A 22,756-nucleotide genomic window follows, 5' to 3' on the forward strand; every position below is an offset into this window, starting at 1 on the left:
GTTACTCTTGGCAATCCCACATGACCACTGACTGAACTGGCTAAGTCCTAAATGGCAAAACTGTTGGATTAGACCTGTGATAAATGGAAAAAGAAGGAAAAAAATCTACTTGACCGCATCCTCACCAATCTACCAATCACAAATGCATTCATCCATGCCAGTATCAGTGGGAGTGACGACTGCACTGTCCTTGTGAACATGAAGACTTCACATTGAGGATAATTTCCACTGTGTTGTGTGGCACTACCACTGTAGTAAATGGGACAAACCTTGAACAGATCTGTCAGCTCAACACTGGTTATTCACGAGGTATAGTGGATCATCATCATCAGCAGCAGGATTGTATTTCACCACAATCTGTAACTTCATGGCATTGCATAACCCCACTCCACTCTTGCAATCAAACTGGAAGATTAACTCTGGTTCTGTAAATGCAGGGCCTTATATGGGAGGAGCACCAGAAATACCTAAACTTGAGGTGTCAACTTGACAAAGCTACAGCAAAGGGCACCTTGCATGATAAACAGTGGAAGCAGGAAGTCACTGACATGGCAAAGCAATTCCCCAACCATCTGTGCTCTGTAATCCTGCCACTTCCAGTAATGAATGGTGGTGGACAATTCAACAACTAACAGCAGGCAAAGGCTTCTCAAATAGTCCTAGATGATGGGCAACCCCAGTACATTGGTTTAAAAGATAAGGCTGAAGAGTTTGTAGCCAGCTTGAGCTGGGAGTGCTAGACGAATGATCCATTTCAACCTCCTCCAGAGGGCCCCATTGTCACAGAAGCCAATCTCCAATCAATTCAATTCATCCAATTTGATGTCAAGAAATGGCTAAAGCACTAGACACTGCAAAACTTCTGGGTCCTCACAATATTCCCTCCTCTCATTTATCTCTCCACCCTACGGGCACTCTGCCTCTATTCCTGATGAGGAATCCCAAAACGTCGATTTTCCTGCTCCTTGGATGCTGCCTGAACTGCTGTGCTTTTCCAGCACCACTCTAATCTAGAATCTGGTTTCCAGCATCTGCAGTCCTTGTTTTTACCTCACAATATTCCAGCAAACGTATTAAAATCTTCTGCTCCAGAGGTAGCTGTGTCCCTAACCAAGTTGTTGTAGTACAGTTCCAACACTGGCATCTATAATGTGGAAATATGCCCAGAATTGTACTATCACAAAAAGCAGAACTAATTTAACCTGAACAGTTATCGCCCTATCTGTCTATCCTTGATCATCAGTAAAGTGATATAAGGCATAATCGACAGTGCTATCAGGCAGCACTTGCATAGGAATAACCTGCTCAGTGACACTCAGTTTGAGGTCTGCCAGCAGCATTCTGCTCTTGATCTCATAATAAAGCATTCATCCAAATATATACAAAAGAGCTGAGGAACAGTGGCTCAGTGGTTAGTACTGCTGCCTCACAGTGCCAGGGACCCGGGTTCAATTCTTGCCTCAGGCAACTGTCTGTGTGGAGTTTGCACATTCTCCCCATGTCTGCGTGGGTTTTCTCTGGGTGCTCCGGTTTCCTCCCACAGTCCAAAGATGTGCAGGTTAGGTGAATTGGCCATGCTAAATTTCCCATAGTGTTAGGTGCATTAGTCAGGGGTGAATGTAGGGAAATGGGTCTGGGTGGGTTGCTCTTCGGAGGGTCAGTGTGGACCTGTTGGGCCGAAGGGCCTGTTTCCACACTGTAGGGAATCTAACCTAATCTGATCCAGAGGTGACATGAGAGTAATTGCCCTTGACATTAAGGCAGCTTTTCACTAAATGTGATATCATGGAGCCTGAGCAAAACTGGAGTCAATGGGAACCAGGAGGTTTCCCTCTCTGCTGCTTGGAGTCAAAGCTAGCACAAAGGAAGATATTTGTAATTGTTGGAGGTCCATCGTTTCAGCCCTGGATATCCCTGCTGGAGTTCCACAGTTGGTGTCCTAGGTCCTAAAGAAATGTTCCTAAGGCTTTTCATCTTGCAATCATCAGGATAAATGCAAAACTTCAAACAATAACACCAACTTATTAGACTAGTTTGGCAAATTGACATTGTTTCCTCGATGACAAAGCCTTAATCAATGGGGAACTACACACTCTTCAATTTCTGGGAAAATTAAAAAAGATAGCAGCTTGAATATATTCCATTGTTCACAAAGAATGAGCCTCTGTGTAAGTTTTTATGCTACTTTAAATAAGCATATATAAGCAAACAATGGCAACATGGTAGCTTAGTGGTTAGCACTGCTGCCATGGAACTGAGTTCAATTCCAGTCTTGGGCAACTGTCTCTGTGAAGTTTGCATATTCTTCCTGTGTCTGTGGAGGTTTCTGCTGGGTCCTCTGGATTCTCTATGTTAAATTCCTGCAGAGTGTCCAGGGTGTTTAGGTTGGGCGGATTAGCCATGGCAAATGTAGGGTTATGGGTCTGGATGGAATGCTCTTCAGAGGACTGGTGCAGACCTGAGATAGGTTGAATGGCCTATATCTGCAGTGTAGGGATTCTATGATTCATAAATGTGTCACTTTGCAAGATTCATTGAATATCTTATATAAGTAGCTAATGTAGCTATTGACGAAATCAGGATTATTCAGCAAATGTTCCCCAATCACACATAACAGTAGACATTTTTGTTTCCAATTTTGCAAGTGTGGGCTCATTGAGTATGGTCCATCATTTCCCTATTACATTACAAGCAATGAATAGGCAAGTATTAGGAAGTGCGGCCTAGATAACTGGAATTGCATTTACATTACAGCTCATCAGACTTCCCAAAACAGTTTACAGCAATAACATAATTTGAAGTGTAGTCACTCTTTAATGTAGAAAACAGAGAGCCAATTTACCCATCATAAGTTGCCACAAACAATAATGTGACAATAACCAGATACTCTGTTGTAGTGATGTTGACTATGAATACACATTGACCACAAATCCACAGATAACTCCTCCACTCTTTTCAAAATTATGCCTTGGAATCTTTTGGTAGAGCAGACTGGACCTTCCTTCATGTCTCACGCAAAGTATGACGCATCTAACAGTGCAGTGCTCCTTCAATACTCGATATATGTACTCAAGTCCTGATGTTGAACTTGAACCCAACATTCTGAACTCCTGAGGAACAGTGTTACCAACTGAGACACAAGTACCACTGTGCATTCTCCTCTTAGTTTTACTCTTTTAATATTTGTACAGAACAATTTATTACATTCTGCAGGTTCTAATGATACTGACAATCCACAGGTCACCACCAAGCTCCTGTCTGTCCAGAGTCTCACGAAACATACTGAAAAATGGTTCAGATACCAGGTATCGGTTATTTTCAGGATATTAAAGGCAAGGGATGGAATACTCCTCATAATAGCTTATAGTGTCCAGTTGAAATCTAAAATATATTCTCCTCATTCTTCAGAGGAGAAGCTGCCTCATTTTCCTGGAACTCATCAGGACAGAGTTCCACTTCTATTCACTGAGAGGCTGCAATGTGATGGGATCTGGTAGATGACTTTCCTTGTTTTTGCCAGAGAATCAAAATAGGGACCATTGTAGTAGTCTTTATTATGTGAACAATTAAAATGTTAATGAAAATATTTTTATCATTTGCTTATTTTTTGTCCTCCATCAGTCTTCCAGGGTCAATTTCTTCATAGCTTTCAGTTTTGGTGCTTACTCTTGGTGTGAGTATCATTTGGTTAGATTATTACAGCTTTTTTCATTTAGTTATATTCTTCTTTCTATTTTAAATAATATTTTTCATAAACTTTACTGACTTATGAATTACAGTTTAAACATTTTCCAAAGTTCCTGCTTGGTTTTTTTCTCCCATCCTTGTTTCTCAAGGATTGAGTCACAGACTTTCATTGGATTGGTCCACATTTATGTACACTGTGCTTTTTGCAAGATGGCCGACCAGGAAACTCTGCCATCAGGTATATTGGGAAGAATTTGCAGGCTGATAGTTGACCTGTTTGGCCATGTTATGAATGCACCTTCCATGCCCAATAACTCCAACTTAGGACTCTGGTTCAGAGATTTGTATGCCACCACATCTCCAAAAAACCTCCCCAAATGGATTAGTTCTCCTTGATTGTGATGGGTGTGTCTTCTATAATGTGCGTTGACTAAAATGGAATTATGTATTACAAAGAAGTCAGAGAGTCAATACTGCAACATAATAGGCTATTTGGTTTAAAGAGTCAATCCTGAATGTGACATAAAAATTATTTAATGAATGTATCATCTTTTGTTGTTTAAAATCATTTAAAATGTCTCCATATGGTAAATTCATGATATTGATCATGCCAGGAAGTCTGAAATAAAATCTTTCACCTTATTCGAGGGAAAGAAAGGCAGCACATATTCTGGTTACTAAGAACATAAAATATGTCATTAGTACCAGGTATGGTCCATTTTCCTTTAAATTCTTCAAATAAAATCCTAATATTTTCCATTAATTATAGTAAAGGACGTGCTAAAAGACTTTTTAGATTAAAATAATGGCTGTTCATTCCACCAGAAATTCTTTGTGGGTGATGTAGTATTGACGTTTCCTCTTCATATATTCCTCTTCTACAGAGATATTTCATTGTGAGAGAAGAACTTGATCTCAGAAAGATGGTGATAACTTAGAAGCTCTGGTTGCATTAGCCAAATTACAGTAATAAGACCATGGATTTTGATAATAATCAAAGAACAGTACAGCACAGGAACAGGCCCTTTGGCCCACCAAGACTGTGCTGACACATGATGCCTTTCTAAAATAAAAACCTTTGGCCTCTACACTCTCTGTATCCCTCTATTCCCTGCCTGTTCATATATCTATCAAGTAGCTTCTTAAACATTGCTATTGTATCCACCTCCTCTGGCAGTGTATTCCAGACATGTACTACCTTCCATATAAAAAAAACCTACTTCTTACATCCCCTTAACACCTTTTAACTTAAACATATGGCCCCTTGTAACTGACATTTCTATCCTGGGAAAAAGACTCTAACAATTCATTCTATCCATGCATTTCATAATTTCATAAGCTTCTATCAGATTGTCTCTCATCCTTCAATGTTCAAATGAAAACCAAACCAAGTTTGTCCAATCTCTACTCATTGCTAACACCCTCCAAACCAGGCAACATCCTGGTAAACTGTTTCTGTACCCTCGCCAAAACCTCCACATCTTTCTGGCAGTGTGGCGACCAGAACTGTCCACATATTCCAAATGTGGCCTAAATAAAGTTCAGTGCAGCTACAACATTTTTATATGCTATGCCCCAATCAATCAAAGTAAGCATGCTATACGTCTTCTTGTCCACCTTATTCATTTGTGTTGCCACTTTCAGGGAACTATGGATCTGTACACCTAGATCCCTCTGTATGTTGATACTATTAAGGATTTTGCCATTTACTGTATACTTTCTACTTGCATTAAATCTCCCAAAATGCACCACATCGCATTTATCCAGATTAAACTCTACATACCATTTCTCTGCCCAAGTCTCTAGTCTGTCTACATCCTGTTGTATTCTCTGGCAATCCTCCACAGTATCTACAGCTCCCCAACATGTGTGTTGTCTTCAAACTTATTGACCAGGCCATTGCATTCTCCCCCAAATCATATATATATATATATATATATATTACAAACAACAGAGGTGCCAGCACAGATCTCTGCAGAACACTAGTGGTCACAGATCTCCAATCTGAAAAGCAACCTTCCACTACTACTCTGTCTTGCAAGACTAAATTCTGGATTCATTTCTGAATCCATCTTAACAACTTACCATGAATCACATGTGACTTCATCTTTTGTATGAGCCTGCCATGAGGGACCTTGCCAAAGGCCTTCCTAAAGTCCACATTTACATCATCCACTTCTCTGCTTTCAATCACCTTTGCCACTTCTTTAAAAAACTCAGTCAAGTTTGTGAGACATGACATTCCTGCCTATCACTAAAAAGTCCATACTTTTCCAAATGTGAGTAAATCTTGTACGAATCTTCTCCAATAATTTCCTTACCACTGATGTAAGGCTCTTTGGCCTGTAATTTCTTGGATTATCCCTGTGGCCATTCTTAAATAAAGGAAATACTTTGGTTATTTTCTCATCCTCTGGGATGTATCCTGTGACTGAAAAGGATACACAGACTTTGCACAAGGCGCCAACAATTTCCTCACTTGCCTCACTCAATTTTCTGGGATAGATCCCACCAGACCTGGGGACTTGTCTATCGTAATGCTTCTCAAAACACTCAACAGCTCCTTTTCAATATTGACATTCTCTAGGGTATCAACATGCCCCTCCTGAGACTCACCATCCATCATGTTCTTCTCCTTTGTGAAGACTGTTGCAAAGTAAATGTTAAGGATCTCACCCACCGCCTCCCGCTCCACACATAAATTTTCTCCTTTGTCCTTGAGCGGATCTATCCTTTCCCTAGCTATCCTCTTGCTCGTTATAAAATACCTTGGGATTATCCCTAATCATGTTTGCCAAAGACATATTATGACTCCTTTTTTCTCTCCTAGTTCCATATTTGAGTTCTTTCCTGCTTTCTTTGTATTTTTCGAGGGCTCTGTCTGTTTTCAGTTTCCTAAATCTTACATATGTCTCTTTTCCATTTTGACTAATGTCTTAATTTCTCTTGTCATCTAAGGTTCCTGAATCTTGCGAACTTTATCCTGCATTTGCACGGGAACATGTTGGACTTGAACTCTAAATAACTGTCCTTTAAAAGATTCCCATATGCCAGATGTGGATTTACCTTCAAATAACCACCCCAATCTACATTCCCCAGTTCCTGCCTAATATTCTGGTAGTTATCCTTCTCCGAGTTTAATACTTTCACCTGAAGACTTCTCTTGTCCTTATCCATAATTAACTTAAAACTTACAGAATTATGGTCACTGTCCCAAACATGCTCTCCCACTGAAATTACAATTACTTGACCAAGCTCATTCCTTAAAACCAGTCTCATAAAGCCCCTTCCCTGGTTGGGCTATTTTACATATTGTTTCACAAAACCATCCTGGACCCACTTAACAATTTCGCCACCACTCACCACCCATCCAAGCTGCTACCACTAAGTGAGTTCTAGACAATTTTGGGGAAGTTAAAATCCCCCACTACAACAACCGTGTTGTTTTTACATTTCCCAATATCTGTCCACATATCTGTTTCTCTATTACTACTGGCTATTGGGAGGCCTGTAGTACAATCCGATCAAAATGATTGCACTCTTCCTATTTCTAAGCTCTACCCTTGTGGCCTTGCTGCATGAGCCTTCCAAGGTGTCCTCCCTCAGTACAGCTGTGATATTCTCCCTAATCATTTACACACCACTCCCACCTCTTTTACATCCCTCTCTATCTTGCCTGAAACACTTCAATCCTGAATGTTAAGCTGACAATATTGTTCCTCTGTCAACTAAGTTTCCATGATATCTACAAGATCATACGTATTAATTCATGTTCTAAGTTCATCTGCCTTACCAGTCATTCACTCCTCACATTAAAAGAAATATACCTCAGACCAATAGTCCTGCTGTTCCATAACCTCTCCCCTGTCTGTTCTTCCTCTTAGTCTTACTCACCTTAGTTTCTGACTTCTTCTCGGTCGTGTGACTTGCTGATCAACTGCTCTGGATTAAACCACACTGGTTTAAACCCTCCTGAGTGGTACTAGCACACCTTCCTGCCAAGATATTGGTCCCCCTCCAGCTTAGGTGCAACTCCTCCTTCTTTTCCAGGTCACACCAGTCCCAGAAGACATTCCAATGATTTACATATCTGAAGCCCTCCCTTTTACATCAGCTCTTTGGCCATGCATTTAACTTTACTACCTTCCTAATTCTTAGCCTCACTGGCACATGGCACAGGAAGTAATCCTGAGATTACAATCCTAGAGGTCCTGCTTTTCAACTTCCCATCTAACTGCCTGAACTCTTCTGCCTCATCTCTCTTTCTGCCTGTATTGTTTGCACAAATATGTACCACAACCTCTGGCAGCTCACCTTCCCCTTTCAGAATACTCTGTGCCCACGCAGAAGCATCCTTGACCCTGGTACCAGGAAGACAACACACCATCCTGGAATCTTGCTCTCGGCCACAGAAAAATCAATCTATACCTGTGACTACAGCGTTTTTGATCACTGTGGCTCACTTAAACATTGACCGTCCCTGCTGTACAACAATGCCAGTCGTGGTACCACTGATCTGGCTGCTGCTTTCCCCTGAGAAGCCTTCCCTATATCTAAAATAGAAAGCCTGTTTGAGAGGAAAGTGGCCACAGGGGACTCCTGCACTGTCTGCCCATCTTCCTTATGGTCACCGAACTCTTCTCTGTCTGTGCAGCCCTTACTGGTGGTGTAATCAGCTCAGTAACCTTGCTATCCACAACATTCTCAGCCTCATGGATGTTCCATAGTGAGTCCATCCCGAGCTCCAGGCTCTCCATGAAGCAAATCAGGAGCTGCAGCTGAACACACTTTCCCTCTTTCTAACTGTGAAGTGTTTGTTTCTGATTTCACATTGATTTTCAGAGTGTTCCATTTATTAACTTTCCAAATTGTCATTGTTTGCTTTTGTAGGTTGAATGGATCTATACACTCAAGCTGTTATGCCTCTTTTATACATTTGGATGTTTGCTAGACTTCATCTGTCTCTTGATTGTCGTTTTGTTCAACTTAAAGGAGGTGAAATTTTTCTTGGGTGATTGTGGGCGTAGATCAACATCCCTACTTAAGTATGTCCCATATTGACTTCAAGGTCAATTTATGTCTCAGATTTGTGTTATGATCTACTATAATGAGCAAGATGCTATGTCAAGCAGTTCTTTTGATATTTCAGCCAAAACACTTAATGAAATCTAATAATTCAGCACACTAAATACCAACTACAACTTGTTTCCCACAAAGACTTTTTTTGCTTTTTAATGTACAAATAACATGGGTTGCAATGACTTTAAGGTTGAGCAGACACTACTAGCAGTCATCTCTAATGTAATGATATTACTCTAAACAAATAATGGGCAACAAATGAGACAGCTGTCATTAGACAATGGTGAGCAATTGACAGAAACTAATCATCATTTTATAAAGCTAAAGTTCATCTTTTGGTCCATCAACTGAGTTATCTGTCATATTTGATTTTTCATCATGTTTCTGTAAAAGGAATAATAAAGACATTAAGATTCTTGTCTGTAAATTAGATCATTATATATTAGAATATGAAACTTTATTATTTTGGTTGGGATTTTACTCTTTGATCCTGTCTAAAACCAGTGGAGTGAAGACTAAAGGATAGTTTTGGGTGATGATGTCAGCTTTCACCTCAGAGAGCTGACTAAGGATTTATTTCTCTCTTTCTGTCTGTGATGGTTGCTAGTTCTTTCTGCCTTGTCTATCCAGCATACCCTAGTTGCTGCCAGATGTTTTGTTTACTTGGGCCTGTGGTACTGCCACTTCCTCGGGCCAGCATGAAGGAGCTGGTACTAGATACTGGAAATGGATCTGACGTGTTCAGAATGTTCCAAAGTGTTTTGCGGTTAGTGAAGTCCTTTTAGAGTGTGGTCACTGTTGTAATGTAGGAAATGCAACTATTTGCACACTGTAAGATTCCTCAAGCAACAGTGAGAATAATGAGCAGTTATGAGATTGGTTGAGGGACAAAAATTTGTTTGGGATACAAAGGATTGGAGACAGTCCTGTGGAATCAATTGCATCCATCTAAGAGGACAGTTTAAAGATTTGCATCAAATATGGAACATCCAAAGATGTGCAGGCTAAGCAGACCAGTCATGTTAAATTGCTCCATTGTGTCCAGGGATGTTCTGGTTAGATGGATTGATCATGGGAAATGTAGGCTTACTGGGATAGGGTGGGATGCTTTTCAGAGGATTGATGCAGATCTGATGGGCCAAATGGCCTCTTTTCTCCCTGTAGGGATTCTATGGTTCTATGAAAGTGTCTGACTCCGTAGCATTCCCTCAGTCATGTGTTGCTCAAGTCTTTGGAGTGGAATTTGAATTCATAACTGTCTGACATGGAAACATTTTTTTTTAAAAAGAGAGCTAATCAAATTAATTAAAATGATATAAAGCCTGATGTGTAAATATATATAAAAATCACTTCTAACTATATCGATAAAATATAAGCAAAATATTGTCAATGGTAGAGATCAGAAATAAAATCAGAAAAGTTCTGGAGAAACTCAGCAGATCTGGGAGCATCCGGGATAGAGACACTGGGCTAATTTTAGGTGTATGTGACAATTCATTTTTTTAAGAAGTCATATTGGAGTCAGTTGTTAACCTCTGTTTTCTCTCCAAAGACCTGTTGAGTCTCTCCAGAACTTTCTGTTTTTATTGTTATTGTATGTTCAACTTTCAGCTTTGAACAATCTTAAATAAAATGAATTGTTCCTGGCATAATTGTAAACCATACCTTTGATTTTCCTTGTATTTCCAAAAATTTAGAAAATGCTTCGAGAGTCTGAGCACTGGTGTAGTGTATAATCTGTGTGAAAGGAAGTGTTAAACATTAGCATCGCAATGAAGACAAAACATTAGAAAACAAAGGATCCTGAAGATAACAAACCTTTCTATCTGATCCAGGGGGAAAATACTTGAAACTTGGATACTCCTCAATTATAACCGAATCAATGTCATTTGCAGTGATGTCTACCTTAGCAATAACAATATTTTCAGAGTCCTTATATTTCTCCCCCAGTTGATCCCAGATAAAATTAATTTGCTTGCATCTTTGTGACCATGGAGCACCTTTAAGGTAAAAAAAGAATGTTATTAAGTTAAATTATATTACAATATGCAGGAGAGGAGGTGTTTTAGCAATACAGCTTCTATTAATTTCACTTTCTACCAGTTGAAGAAATGGTTTCCTGAGCATGGAATAGAGTAAAGTAATGTTGGTTGCCCTTTGTGGTTTAGTTGCTGAACACAATACATAAGTAAGCTACCCCGTGGAAGATCTTGGTCTGTATTGAGTTAGATAATCTCAATTAGGATGCTAACGCTATCCAATAATTCACTGGAAGTCCACATCTGAGAGCCATGAAGGAGGACAACATGTGGCGTTGTCCCAGTAGGTCAATTATTCTGTTGCTCTATATCATACTTGCATTTGGGTGAGGTTCTGGATGGTAACTGTTACCAATGAAAAGTTGATATCGTAGGAGAGAAAGGGAGAAAGCCCATGAGAATGAAAGAAAAAAAATGCTTATCATGGATTTGAAATCAAGAATTCCTTGACTAACTGGAAGTATATTCAAATGGGAAAAAATTCAGCTTGACCAGGAGCTCAAAACTGGGATTAGTGGATTATTGGTTTGTTACACACCCATCAGTTTACCTTTCCATTGACTTTAAACATTTGTAGCGGATGGCTGATTCATCACCACTGTTTTATACCACAATGTATCAAAGACAAGATAGGACACATCTACGATTTAGCTCAATATATTGTCATTAACTGTGTCTAGACTGTGTTTATAGACAGCTCTCAATCACTCATTGATGTTTTGTAAAAGAATAGTAATACTACATGGACACAACTAGTTCTTACAAAATACTTACAAAACAGCACAAAGACACCTTTTGAGGTATTGAATACAACTTCATCAAAGTTTGATCCAACCAGTACTTTGACAGGATTCTTGTTCCAATCTTCTGGAAGATCTTCACTGTGCTGTTGAGGCTGATGTATAAAGTAAGAATATTATTGGATAGCTCTCATAATTCAGTACTGCACAAAGGCTAGTAACTCCCTTCATTTTCCCCGACCACTGATATTTAAGGTTATAGAAAATGGAAGCTAGCTCCTGGACTTTCCTGCTGCACCCCTTACAGAGTATCCAAATTGGATTGGAGGTAATCTCACATTTCAGTCAAGTCAACACCCATACCCATGAGGGAAGGATGCAAGCTCACTGTGTTTGAGAATCAGTGTAAATTCCTCCCTCTTGTTGAGAAAATTTTCTAACTTTCTTGATAAACTTTCACAAATTCATTATAATGCATTAAATTATTTTTATTTTAGTGTTTGTTTTATGCAGTGCCAGAAATAAGATCAGCCATGATCTTGTTGAATGGTGGAGCAGGCTTGAAGGGCCAGATGGCTTACTCCTGCTCCTAGTTCTTATGTCCTTATGTACACATTTATTCACTATGCTATCTGGAAGTGCAAGTTGAAGTCATGAATAACTAATCTAAAGGCAGCTAGTTAACTCACCTCAGTTTGGAACATCCAGTTGTGGATTTCTGGCCAAGTTCTATAATGTCAAGCAACACTGTGCTAGAGAACAAATCAGGGTTTGAAATTCATTGACTGGAGGATGACATAGGATCATACACTCAAGACAATGTGCAACAGGTGCCAGGCTTGAAGGAACATCATGCCAAGGTGAGAATCGAGAAGGATCGTCCATAAGTATCAACTGCTATGCTGGGAAGCCTGTAATTCTATGATTTCTTTTGTCAATTAAGTCCAGAAAGTTGACATATCTATGTATGTTTTGTTCTCTTGAGAGACAGATAACATTTTTTCAAGAGATGAATTTCCTAAATGACTATTGGAAATAACTGAAGGAGAAGTTTTCACTTTTTTAAACTCATTTTTTGTATGTTGGTGTCTCTGGCTGACAAGTATTTATTGTCCATACCTAGTTGCCCTTGTGAAGGTGGTGGTGAGCTGATTTCTTGAACCATTGCAGTCCACCAGCTGTAGGTTCACCTACAATGCCCATTGGGAGGAAATCCCATGATTGTGATCCACCAACGGTGAAGGAATGGCGACATATTTCCAAGTCAGGCTGGTGAGTGGTTTGGAGGGGAAGTTGAAGGGGATGGTGTTTTCATATATCAGCTGCCTTGTCCTTCTAGATGAATGTGGTTGCAGGTTTGGAAGGTGCTGTCAGAGGATCTTTGGTTAATTTCTGCAGTGCATCTTGCAGACAGTACACATTGCTGTTACTGAGCATCGGTGGTGGAGGGAGTGGACATTTGTGGATGTAGTGCCAATCAAGCGGGCTGCTTTGTCCTTGGATGGTGTCAAGCTTCCTGAGTATTATTGAAACTGCACCCATCCAGGCAAGTGTGGACTATTCCATCTCACTCCTGACTTGTGCCTTGTAGATGATGGACAGGTTTTGGGGAGTTAGGAGGTGAATTACTTGCCTTTTTAAAACTTATACTGTAAAAAAATGAATTAAACTCAACATAATTCAAATATTTGCTAACCAGGAACTGATACATCAAACAAAATAAAAGTAAGTTTTGAATTAATTAATTAGCAGAACATAAATATTGCAAATTATGCCTTGCTTTTGGTAGAAATAAAATTAAAGGATCAGTCACATAGTCACTTGCAGCTGTCCAGCAGATATTCAACTGTCTGTCAATCCAGGATGAAACTTTTGATGCCTTTCCACAATTATTCCACAGGCTCCATGTTTTTGCAGTTACAACAATCACCTGAAAGGTACTCTTTGATTAATCCCCTTCTCCCTCAATTCAGAATTCCAGAGATTCCAGTCTCCAGCCCTTTTAAATGGTTCAGTCAGCTTTGCTAAAACTGTTTCTCTTACAGACAGCTTTACTGCTCCCTATCATTTCTTGCAGAACAGACAAAGCCAGATCTTGGAAGCGTTTCAATTTTCTTCCTGCCTGCTCCTCAGTACCAGCTGCATTACCCAGTGCATTACCATAAAAGGTGCTAAAACTAGCACTGGTACCTCAACAAGTTTCCAGTTGGGTATTCTCTATGGCACCCTGAAATTACATAGGCACTTCCTGAACTGAGTTGTTTGTCTAGAGTTCCAATCACACCCTCTCTACATTTCTTATTCACTTGGGATTTATAGAGTCACACAGTCAAACAGCATGAAAACAGAGCCTTCTGTCCAACTCTTAAATGGACATTTTAAAACAGTTGTCCTGCAAAATGAAAACTGAAAGAGCTGCAGATGCTATAAATAAGAAACAAAAATAGCAATTGCTGGAAAAGCTGAACAGGTCTGGCAGCATCTGTGGAGAGAAATCAGAGTTAACGTTTCAAGTCAAGTGACCATTCCTCAGAATTGAGCTCGTTAACTCTGATTTCTCCCCACAGTTGCTGTCAGACCTGCTGAGCTTTTCCAGCAATTTCTATAATTGTCCCACCAAGTTCAGCATTCACAGCAATTTGTGCAGGTCATGTGAATTGAAACAGTGATGTGCTATTGTAGACTTAATTAAAACAGATAATAAACAGGAGGTTGTACCTCAGGAAAAGTTGAGGCTGATATCCTGATTCAGCTGACAATTACAATCTGCTGGTTTAGCCATCAAATTCATAAACCTTCAATAAGTTCCGTTTTACTTGGATTAACTGTGCATGAGAACAGGGCATTGCATTGTTGTTTAAAGTACATCACCCAATATATTCTGTCATTTGGTGCATGCATTGCTTCCCATTACAGAAAAGAAGCTGCAATCAGTAAAATGCACTAAGTTCCAGGTAAAACATCTCTTCCCTTAAGTAACAATGGTGGTTATTGCCGATGCAACTCTTTGTTCTAGAATCAGTAGCTTTCACACTATTCTAAAGATGGGCAGCATCATTCAGCAATGTTATTTCCTCTGCATGCTGTATTCCCCTGCATGTGACATCAACCAGATATGCCTGGGGAACCTCAGGCATCTATACAAAAAGCAGAGCTCTCACAATATCTAACTCCAATGATAGAATTTTACCAATCTCTGAAGAGTGAGAATTAAAAAAATTTGATTCTCGTTGTCAAGAAAAACAAATTCCATTTTTCTTCTTTCAACCACTAGATGAGAATCTCACTAGTACATAGAACATATAACATAGAACATAGAAAAATACAGCGCAGTACAGGCCCTTTGGCCCTCGATGTTGCGCCGATCCAAGCCCACCTAATCTACACTAGCCCACTATCCTCCATATGCCTATCCAATGCCCGTTTAAATGCCCATAAAGAGGGAGAGTCCACCACTGCTACTGGCAGGGAATTCCATGAACTCACGACTCGCTAAGTAAAGAATCTACCCCTAACATCTGTCCTATACCTACCACCCCTTATTGATGTCACAGCATGTATCAGCAGCTCACATAGAACAGAGCATTCCATCAAATGATCACATCTGAAAGCCTCTGGGGAGTACTTCTTTGTCAAAAGAAGAGCAAATGGGGGAGTTGCTATGGTCAGTTGGGGGTTTCCATCACCCACCACACTTAGTCAAAGGCATCTTCTGATCTCAGTCCACAAGGGTTGCACAGCAAACATCAAGGAAGGATCATCAGGAAATAATCCATTCTGTTATGGGAAAGTGAGAATCTCAAGTATGGGAAATAGCACCATTACATAGAAAGGCAGAGGGGTTAATGATTGTGAGTGGCGGTCAACTCCAAATATAGGGTGGGATTTGATATATCTGAGAGTATGGGGACTGTGGGAGGGAGTGTTTCACAAGGCATCACCACATTGGTAAAAAGAGAAATTGTGTGGGATGAAAGTAGCTTGAAGAGCTGTTAGTGGTGGTGCAGGAACATGAAGGGTGATGAAGTGTCCCACGTGAATGATTAAGAAGTTCAGAAGGCAGCAAGGATTGGTAATTTGGGACATTGAGATGGATGGTAGCCATTGTGTGTTAGTGCTGTGGATACTACTAAGAACACTGAATCATTAGCCTCGGTGGGAGATTCATGCAATGGCAGGGTTATAGCGAGTGTGAGATAGTGGAGAGAAAAAAGTGACATAATCCTTGTAGAGCACATGAGATCATTGACCTTCTTTCTACATTTCCTGTGTTGCTTCTCACTGCACTGACCCCGGGGGGTGGCAGCGGATGTTACCATGACTTCTTTTGGCAGTTCATAGGAAAAGCGACAGTCTTCCTTTCCACCACCAGGATCTCCAGTTCCCTGTCTGCAAGCTAGGATGCCAAATTCCTTTCCTCAGCCATCTCTACAGTAATGGTCAAGCAACAGACTTTGAATGGCAGTTCATAGCTTTCTCTACTTGAATTGGTGTGTAGTCCGGGATTAAATATGGTGCTAAAATGCCAAAAGGACACGGCACTAGCAATCAATTCTGTCGCTAAAATTTAATAAAAAGGGCACCGGGGAATCAAGACACATAATTAATGAGGTGAGCCATGTAAGATTGCAGGAGAAAGGTCACCACGGCCCATTGAGGGAATCCTTCCATGAAACTCCTCAAAAATACTCAGCCAAAAGATGGGAAGGCTCAGTTCCAGGTTTTATTTTTGGTCTTATTCCATTTAGAAACAGAATCTTTTGAGGAATGACTGAAGGATTCCAACAACTCAATGATATGCAACAGTCCATGTAAAACAGCACTATGTCAGCTGCGTGAATCTTCAAGTTAGTACATAAACTGGATCATATTGCCGATAGCGTTTAAATGAAAATGTTGCGATTTAATGTAACCATAGAATTGAGCCATACAATAAACAATAGAGAATGACCAAGTTCACATTATACAGGTTCCTCCCCAGCAGAGGATAATAATACATATTGGCACAAAACAATGCCAATACCAAAGTACAGGTAAAGTGTCTCTCAGATCACTCTCAAGTGTATGCCATTTTGCATTTGTGACTGCTTCTGGACAAATGTGACTTTTCATTTTTTTGATGAGCACATCATGATGTTTGAAATTGTCACATGAATTTGGTCGGTGGAATGTATCTACTTGCGTTAGAGCTGCCAAGATCTCACACTGAATCCTGACACTGATACATTCACCAGCATGTCAACATCAGCTCTCTGTGACATCAATAATGCAACAATGAATTGCAGACTGACTACTCCTTGCCAAGTCTCCTGTCATTGCCTGGAAAGAACCTGTCCTGTGTGGTTGCCAACTACAAGCTCATTAACACTAGGTCTGACCTTTAATGTGCATTAACCCACATATTTTTCCCCAAAGGAAGTCTAGGAACATGAGAAAAAAATGTACTTCAATAGCAATGTAGTAAAGCACTTCCAAACGTTCACACACAGCCACAAGTATAGATTAGATCAAGGTAGCCCATTTAAGTGTTAAATTTGAACAGATATAATGTTTAATGAGAAGCAAAGTTCCTTAAAGTATGTACTTTTGACAATGAGTACCTCACACATTTGCTCTTAGTACTATTTAATTATATATTACATTTTGTAGAACAGTGATACCTTTTCTTTCCCATTAAGGTAAGCCTGGCAGAAACTTTTCACATTTTCAGTTGTGATTTGCTCTGCTTGCATTCTGTATCTGACATTGTCTGTTGTATTAATCAGGCGAACAGCAGGTACGTCCATGTCCCGAATCTGGAAAAACTCTCTCAAGCGGCCATTCATACTTTCATCAGTGTCAACCAAAATGAAGATTATCTGAGAAGTTTAGCAAAGAAAAACCATAAAAATCATAGGAAAATGATATTATTTACATTAAGAAAATACATTTTAATTGCAAATTAAGCTTGCTTCTCTTAGTTCATGTTAAAAATATAATATTGTATGCCCAGTTAATGACAAGGAAAATTCTGAATTTAAAAAAATTATGTAGGTAATTGCTTTATTGTATCAAATAACTAATTGAGTTCATACCCTGGTAATTAATTAGGATGCACTATGTATGTGTTGTAGAATAGGTTATACCATTATTCACAATGCTAATTGATTCCAGCTTTAATACATGATTGAAATTTGTCAAGTAATCCCATAATTTTCATTTGCCAGAGACAAAAAATATGTTGATGTTCCACTAAATGTTACAATTGAAGGGATGTCACTCCTAGGAGTTTGTATTTCTCGTCAATGTGTGACATGAAATAAAGCAGGTATTTGAATCTCGGCTTCCTGGCTCAGAGGAAGAATAACTACTACTGCTCCACAATCCAAGTGCATCTTAGTTGAGATACTTTAACTTAATTAACATGATTGTAATTAATTTGGATTTAATTGAGCTAAGTCCTCTTTAATTATAAAAGACTACAAATTGATGTATCTGTTTCAATGTGATTTAACAATAACAGATTAAGATAAGGAGTATTCATTGTGTCTTGTTTGAAAACTGGATCATGAGGCTAAGTTTGCAGATAGAAAACAGTATATTTGGTAGGGGATTGCTTTATGTGGACTGTTTGTGAAAGTGCTTGAGGTGTAACATTGTTAACTATTTTTAAATTGTACTTCTGCATGTAATATCATCCCATTTGACTGGAAACCTGACTTCAAAGGAAACTGAGTGAATAAGAATTGTATGTTGGTACCAGTGTAATTCCAAAATTAGGATCAGATGAATCTAACTCTATGCAGAATGACATGCATTTAAATATATTTAAAAGTTCAATTTAAAGTGTAAAAAAAAAAGCATGTGGCAGAGGAAGAAGGGAAGCAGATTGCTACGTTTGTATAATGATTGAGAACTCATAAAAGTTTCTGTTGTTTCAAACAATACTTCAGGAGTAGTTAGAGGAAAGGATAAATTAAAGTCTTTGCAGATTCAATTTTCATAATGTAACCTTGGTAAAAGCTTGATTATGTCATATGTCATTTTGGGTATTTATAGTTGAACATAACTATATATTCAGCACCTGGAAGCTGTGGTTGGGATTTGATAAAATGTCAATTTAGAGTCTGCGCTAGAATACAAGGGTATGATTAATCCAGCATGAAGATTGAGCTGGTGTTAAGTAGTCGCACACTTCTGTAAATGCAAATTTCAGATTTAATTGCATTTTCCAAGGATTGATTGTTTTGAATAAGAAAAGCTACAATTAAAAACTCAGAACCATAAATTCACACCCAGGTTTTAAAGAACTTTATTAATTTATTGCATTTTTATTTCTTTAATTTAAGTTTTTTTTTAAAGTAATTAGTGGAGTAGATCAGGCAGAAGAGCAAACCTGAGCCCGGAGGTCAGCAGCAGCAGCTTTAAAGTTTTCATAAATCTCATTAAACTCTTTTGATGTCTTGTCTACGAATAGCAGAAGGTGACTGTCAATGCCAACATCAAAGATTTTGCTTGAAGTCTGAAAAATAATTTTTAGATACAGAATCTTTCAAAATGGCATCATTTAGAAATAAAAACATAAATGAAATTATTATTCATCAGTTTCTATTTAGAACAGTTTCTATTTAAAGCGCTCTGAATTTTGGGACTTTATTCTGAAGTCAACTTGTGGGCACTGAGGAAAATGTTAAATTTTGTACATTCATAATCTCCAAATATGACTAAATTCCAGTAGCTTTCATTGTGAGTTTAAAGCCTTTGTGCTGAGAAAGCATGATTAGTTTGATTCTGGTGTGACTTCCTGCAGGTTTTAGAAATAGCAACAAAATTTTGTAAAAAAAAAACAGCTGAATCACTCTAATCACTGTTCTAAAGAGCTGTTATTCAAATATTCAGTTATAATATTATTAATCGGAACACATACATACACACACTCCTTGAACTTTTGAAAAAAGCTCTTTGCAAAACCTGGCTACAACAACAACAATGTTGCATTTGCAAAGAACAGGCTGGAGTGAAATCGGTGGCCCTGACTTTTACCTTGAAAATGCCAAAAGAATTCCAGAATCTCAAGCCCCACACCTGAACTTGGCACCTCTCATTTTTACTGGGGGGCATGGATTGGAGGAGAGGCTGTTGTTTATACTTGATCGACCATTTAAATGACCAGCCAACCTCAACTGAAATGGGATTTTGGAGTCCCTGGTGTGTGAAACGTGGAGTGTGGAGATTAGATCAGGTACGAGCAGGCCTGTTCTCAGTGCATTTCTTGTACATAGTCAGGGTACGTTTTTGAAGAAGTGAAGTACATCTGTGGATATGGTCCCAGGATACCTCAGTGGTGAAAGTCATGGATTCTCTGAGTAGAGAGGGGTCCAGTATTCTTTGAAGGAGGAGAGGGGTATGGTAGGTTAGTAGGTACCCTTTGATACTATTAACCGTGGAGAAGATGCATGAACCATTTGGAACTATCTAACTTGTTGAGCCCTATTGAGAAGCAATAATACTGTCAATCTGTCTAGAAATGTAAAAATGTATATCTATAGATGAGGTGCTCTTCTCAATAAATAGTCTGCAATTTAGAAGTAATAGGAATATGTTCCTGCTATTTGCATGAATATTTCTTTTTTCTCATTCATCCATGGAATATGTTATCACTGGCTTGGCTAGCATTTGTTGGCTGTCCCTAATTGCCCCTGAGTATTGTCTTGTCAAACTAATGCATTCTTAGGGTGTAGGGACATCCAAAGTCCTATTAGAAAAAGAATTCCAGGAGTTTTGTCAATGACAATGAAGGAACAGTGATATAGTTCCAAGTCAGAATGGTGTGTGGCTTGGAGAGGTACTTGGTCATACCAACCATGGCCAGACGTATGTCACATGATTGAACTCCCAAACTATCATATCTACTGATAGACAGCTTTAATGGCTTATTGAATAGAAACATTTACTGAATGACGAATTAAGCAATTAAGAGAGAGTTATTTTGGCATATTGTTTTAAGTACTTGAATGAAATGTCTGTTTACGTAAGGGATTAGTTCAAGCAAATTCAGTGTAACATGTTTTCTTTGTATTGGTGAACTGTGCTTTTCTCAATAATAAAATTATCAACTGACTCATATCATTATTTTCTGTTAGGATGCCTTTTGATTAATGCTCATGCTGGATAATAGATGAGTTGACATAAAGAGGGAATATCAAAGTGTGGGGTGGGATCATATTTTACAGAAGAGCCATAAAGTTGTATGGAAATTCAATAGATAAAAAACTTAATGGTTTTGCATCTTAATGCACAAGGTATTCATAATAACATGGATGAACTGTAGGTATAAATCAGGATAAATGAACATGATCTCATAGCCATTATGGATGGAAACATGGTTACAAAGGATCAAAACTGGGAACTTAAGATTCAGCAATATTTGACTTTTTGGGAAGTCAGGAAGATTGGAAAAGATGGTGAGGTAGCACTGTTCATAAGAAATAAAATGAGGACAGTGTGAGATGACCTCTTTTTGAGCAGAGGTAAAAACAAGTTAAAGAAGACATTGATAGGTGTAGTGTACAGATTCCAAACAGGCCACTCTCTAGGAAAGACTATCAATCAACAAATAATAGAAGCAGGTAAAAAGAATAAAGTACAGTTATCTTCTGTATCCACTAGGGTTCCATTTCTGAGAACCCCCGCGAATGATGAAACTCACGAGTGTGGAGCTTATTTAAAAATAGGTTACATATCACGGATATGCGATTTCTGACCATGAATGCTGATTTTTGTTGTTACTTGGATGGGTGAATTCATGATTTGTGATTTCGCTGATACAGAGGATTAACTTCAATAATTATGGCTGACTTTCATCTTCATGTTGATTGGTCTAATCAAATTGGAAAGGGTAGCTGCAACAGCAAATTCATAGTGTATTAGGGATAGTTTCCTGGTGCAATATGCCATGAAACCAACCAGGGAGCAGGCTATATTGGATCTGAGGTTGGAGATTCGTTCGCTGAGCTTTCGTGTTTTTCTGCAGATATTTCATCACCTCGCTAGGTGACATTGTCAGTGTGCCTCCGGTGAAGCATTGGTTGTCTGTCCCAGCTGGTATTTATGTGTTGTTGTTTTCTGATACTTCCAGTTCTGTATCTGAGTGGTTTGTATATGGGGTCCAGTTAAATATGTTTATCAATTGAGTTCTGATTGGAGTGCCAGGCTTCAAGGAATTCTCTGGTATGTCCCTGTTTCACCTGTGCTAGGATGGTTACATTGTCCCAGTTGAATCTGCATCCTTCATTGTCTGTGTGGGTGGAAATAAGAGAGTGCAGGTCATGTCTGGCAGAGGCAAGTTGATGGCCATGCACTCGGATGGTCGGTATGCTTCCTGTTTGTCTAAGTAGCATTTTTCAATCTTTGCAGAGTATCTTGTAGATTACGCTCATCCTGTTGGATGTGGGTGTCGGGTCTTTAACGTTTATGAGGAACTGGTGAAAGGTGTTTACTGGTTTGTGGGCCAACATGATTCCCAGGGGTCCAAGTGGTCAGGCAGTCATTTCTGATTTGTCCTTGATTCACCAGCTCCTCACAAAAGTTAAAGACCTGACACCCACATCCAACAGGATGAACATAATCTACAAGATACTGCAAGGACTGTGAAAAACACTGCATAGACAAACAGGAAGAAAACTGACCATCTGAGTGCACGACCATCAACTCGCCACTGCCAGACACAACCTGCACTCTTTCATTTCCAACCACACAGACAATGAAGGACACAAGTTCAACTGGGACAATGTAACCATCCTAGGATGGGTAAAACAGAGACATGCCAGAGAATTCCTTGAAGCCTGACACTCCAACCGGAATACACACATTAAACTGGATCCCATATACAAGCCACTCAGATACAGAACTGGAAATATCAGAAAACAGAGACAAATAAACACAAGGTGGGGCAGACCACGAATGCTCCACTGGAGGCGCACAGTGAGGTGATGCAACGCCTGCAGAAAAATGCATCAGCTCGGCGAACGAATCTATGATCTCACCCACAGCCCGAGCTACAAGTCTTTTCAAAAACTCTATCTGGTAATGGATAATGAGGCAACTTTAATAAATGATGTCAGAGTGATACACCCCATAGGAAGTAGTGATCATAACATAATAGCATTTAATATTCTGTTTGACAGTGAGAAACTTGGATTGGAAGCAACTGTGTTTAATTTAAATAAAGGG

At 39.2% G+C, this 22,756-nt stretch overlaps 1 protein-coding gene across 1 annotated transcript in view; it reads right to left on the bottom strand.

Annotated features, from left to right (window-relative positions):
- Positions 1–8,941: 8,941 nt before the first annotated feature.
- LOC122560438 (protein disulfide-isomerase-like) overlaps positions 8,942–22,756 on the bottom strand; it is a 39,334-nt gene continuing 25,519 nt past the window's right edge. The window contains exons 6-11 of the mRNA XM_043711071.1: positions 18,921–19,046; positions 17,206–17,403; positions 11,580–11,700; positions 10,585–10,766; positions 10,432–10,503; positions 8,942–9,150 (exon numbers count right to left, since the gene is read on the bottom strand). Coding sequence (XP_043567006.1) covers positions 9,088–9,150; positions 10,432–10,503; positions 10,585–10,766; positions 11,580–11,700; positions 17,206–17,403; positions 18,921–19,046 — 762 coding nt within the window. The 3' untranslated portion in view covers positions 8,942–9,087. The remainder of the gene's footprint in view (positions 9,151–10,431; positions 10,504–10,584; positions 10,767–11,579; positions 11,701–17,205; positions 17,404–18,920; positions 19,047–22,756) is intronic.

This window comes from Chiloscyllium plagiosum, chromosome 21, assembly GCF_004010195.1.
Source record: "Chiloscyllium plagiosum isolate BGI_BamShark_2017 chromosome 21, ASM401019v2, whole genome shotgun sequence".
In the NCBI taxonomy this organism is placed as follows: Eukaryota; Metazoa; Chordata; class Chondrichthyes; order Orectolobiformes; family Hemiscylliidae; genus Chiloscyllium; species Chiloscyllium plagiosum.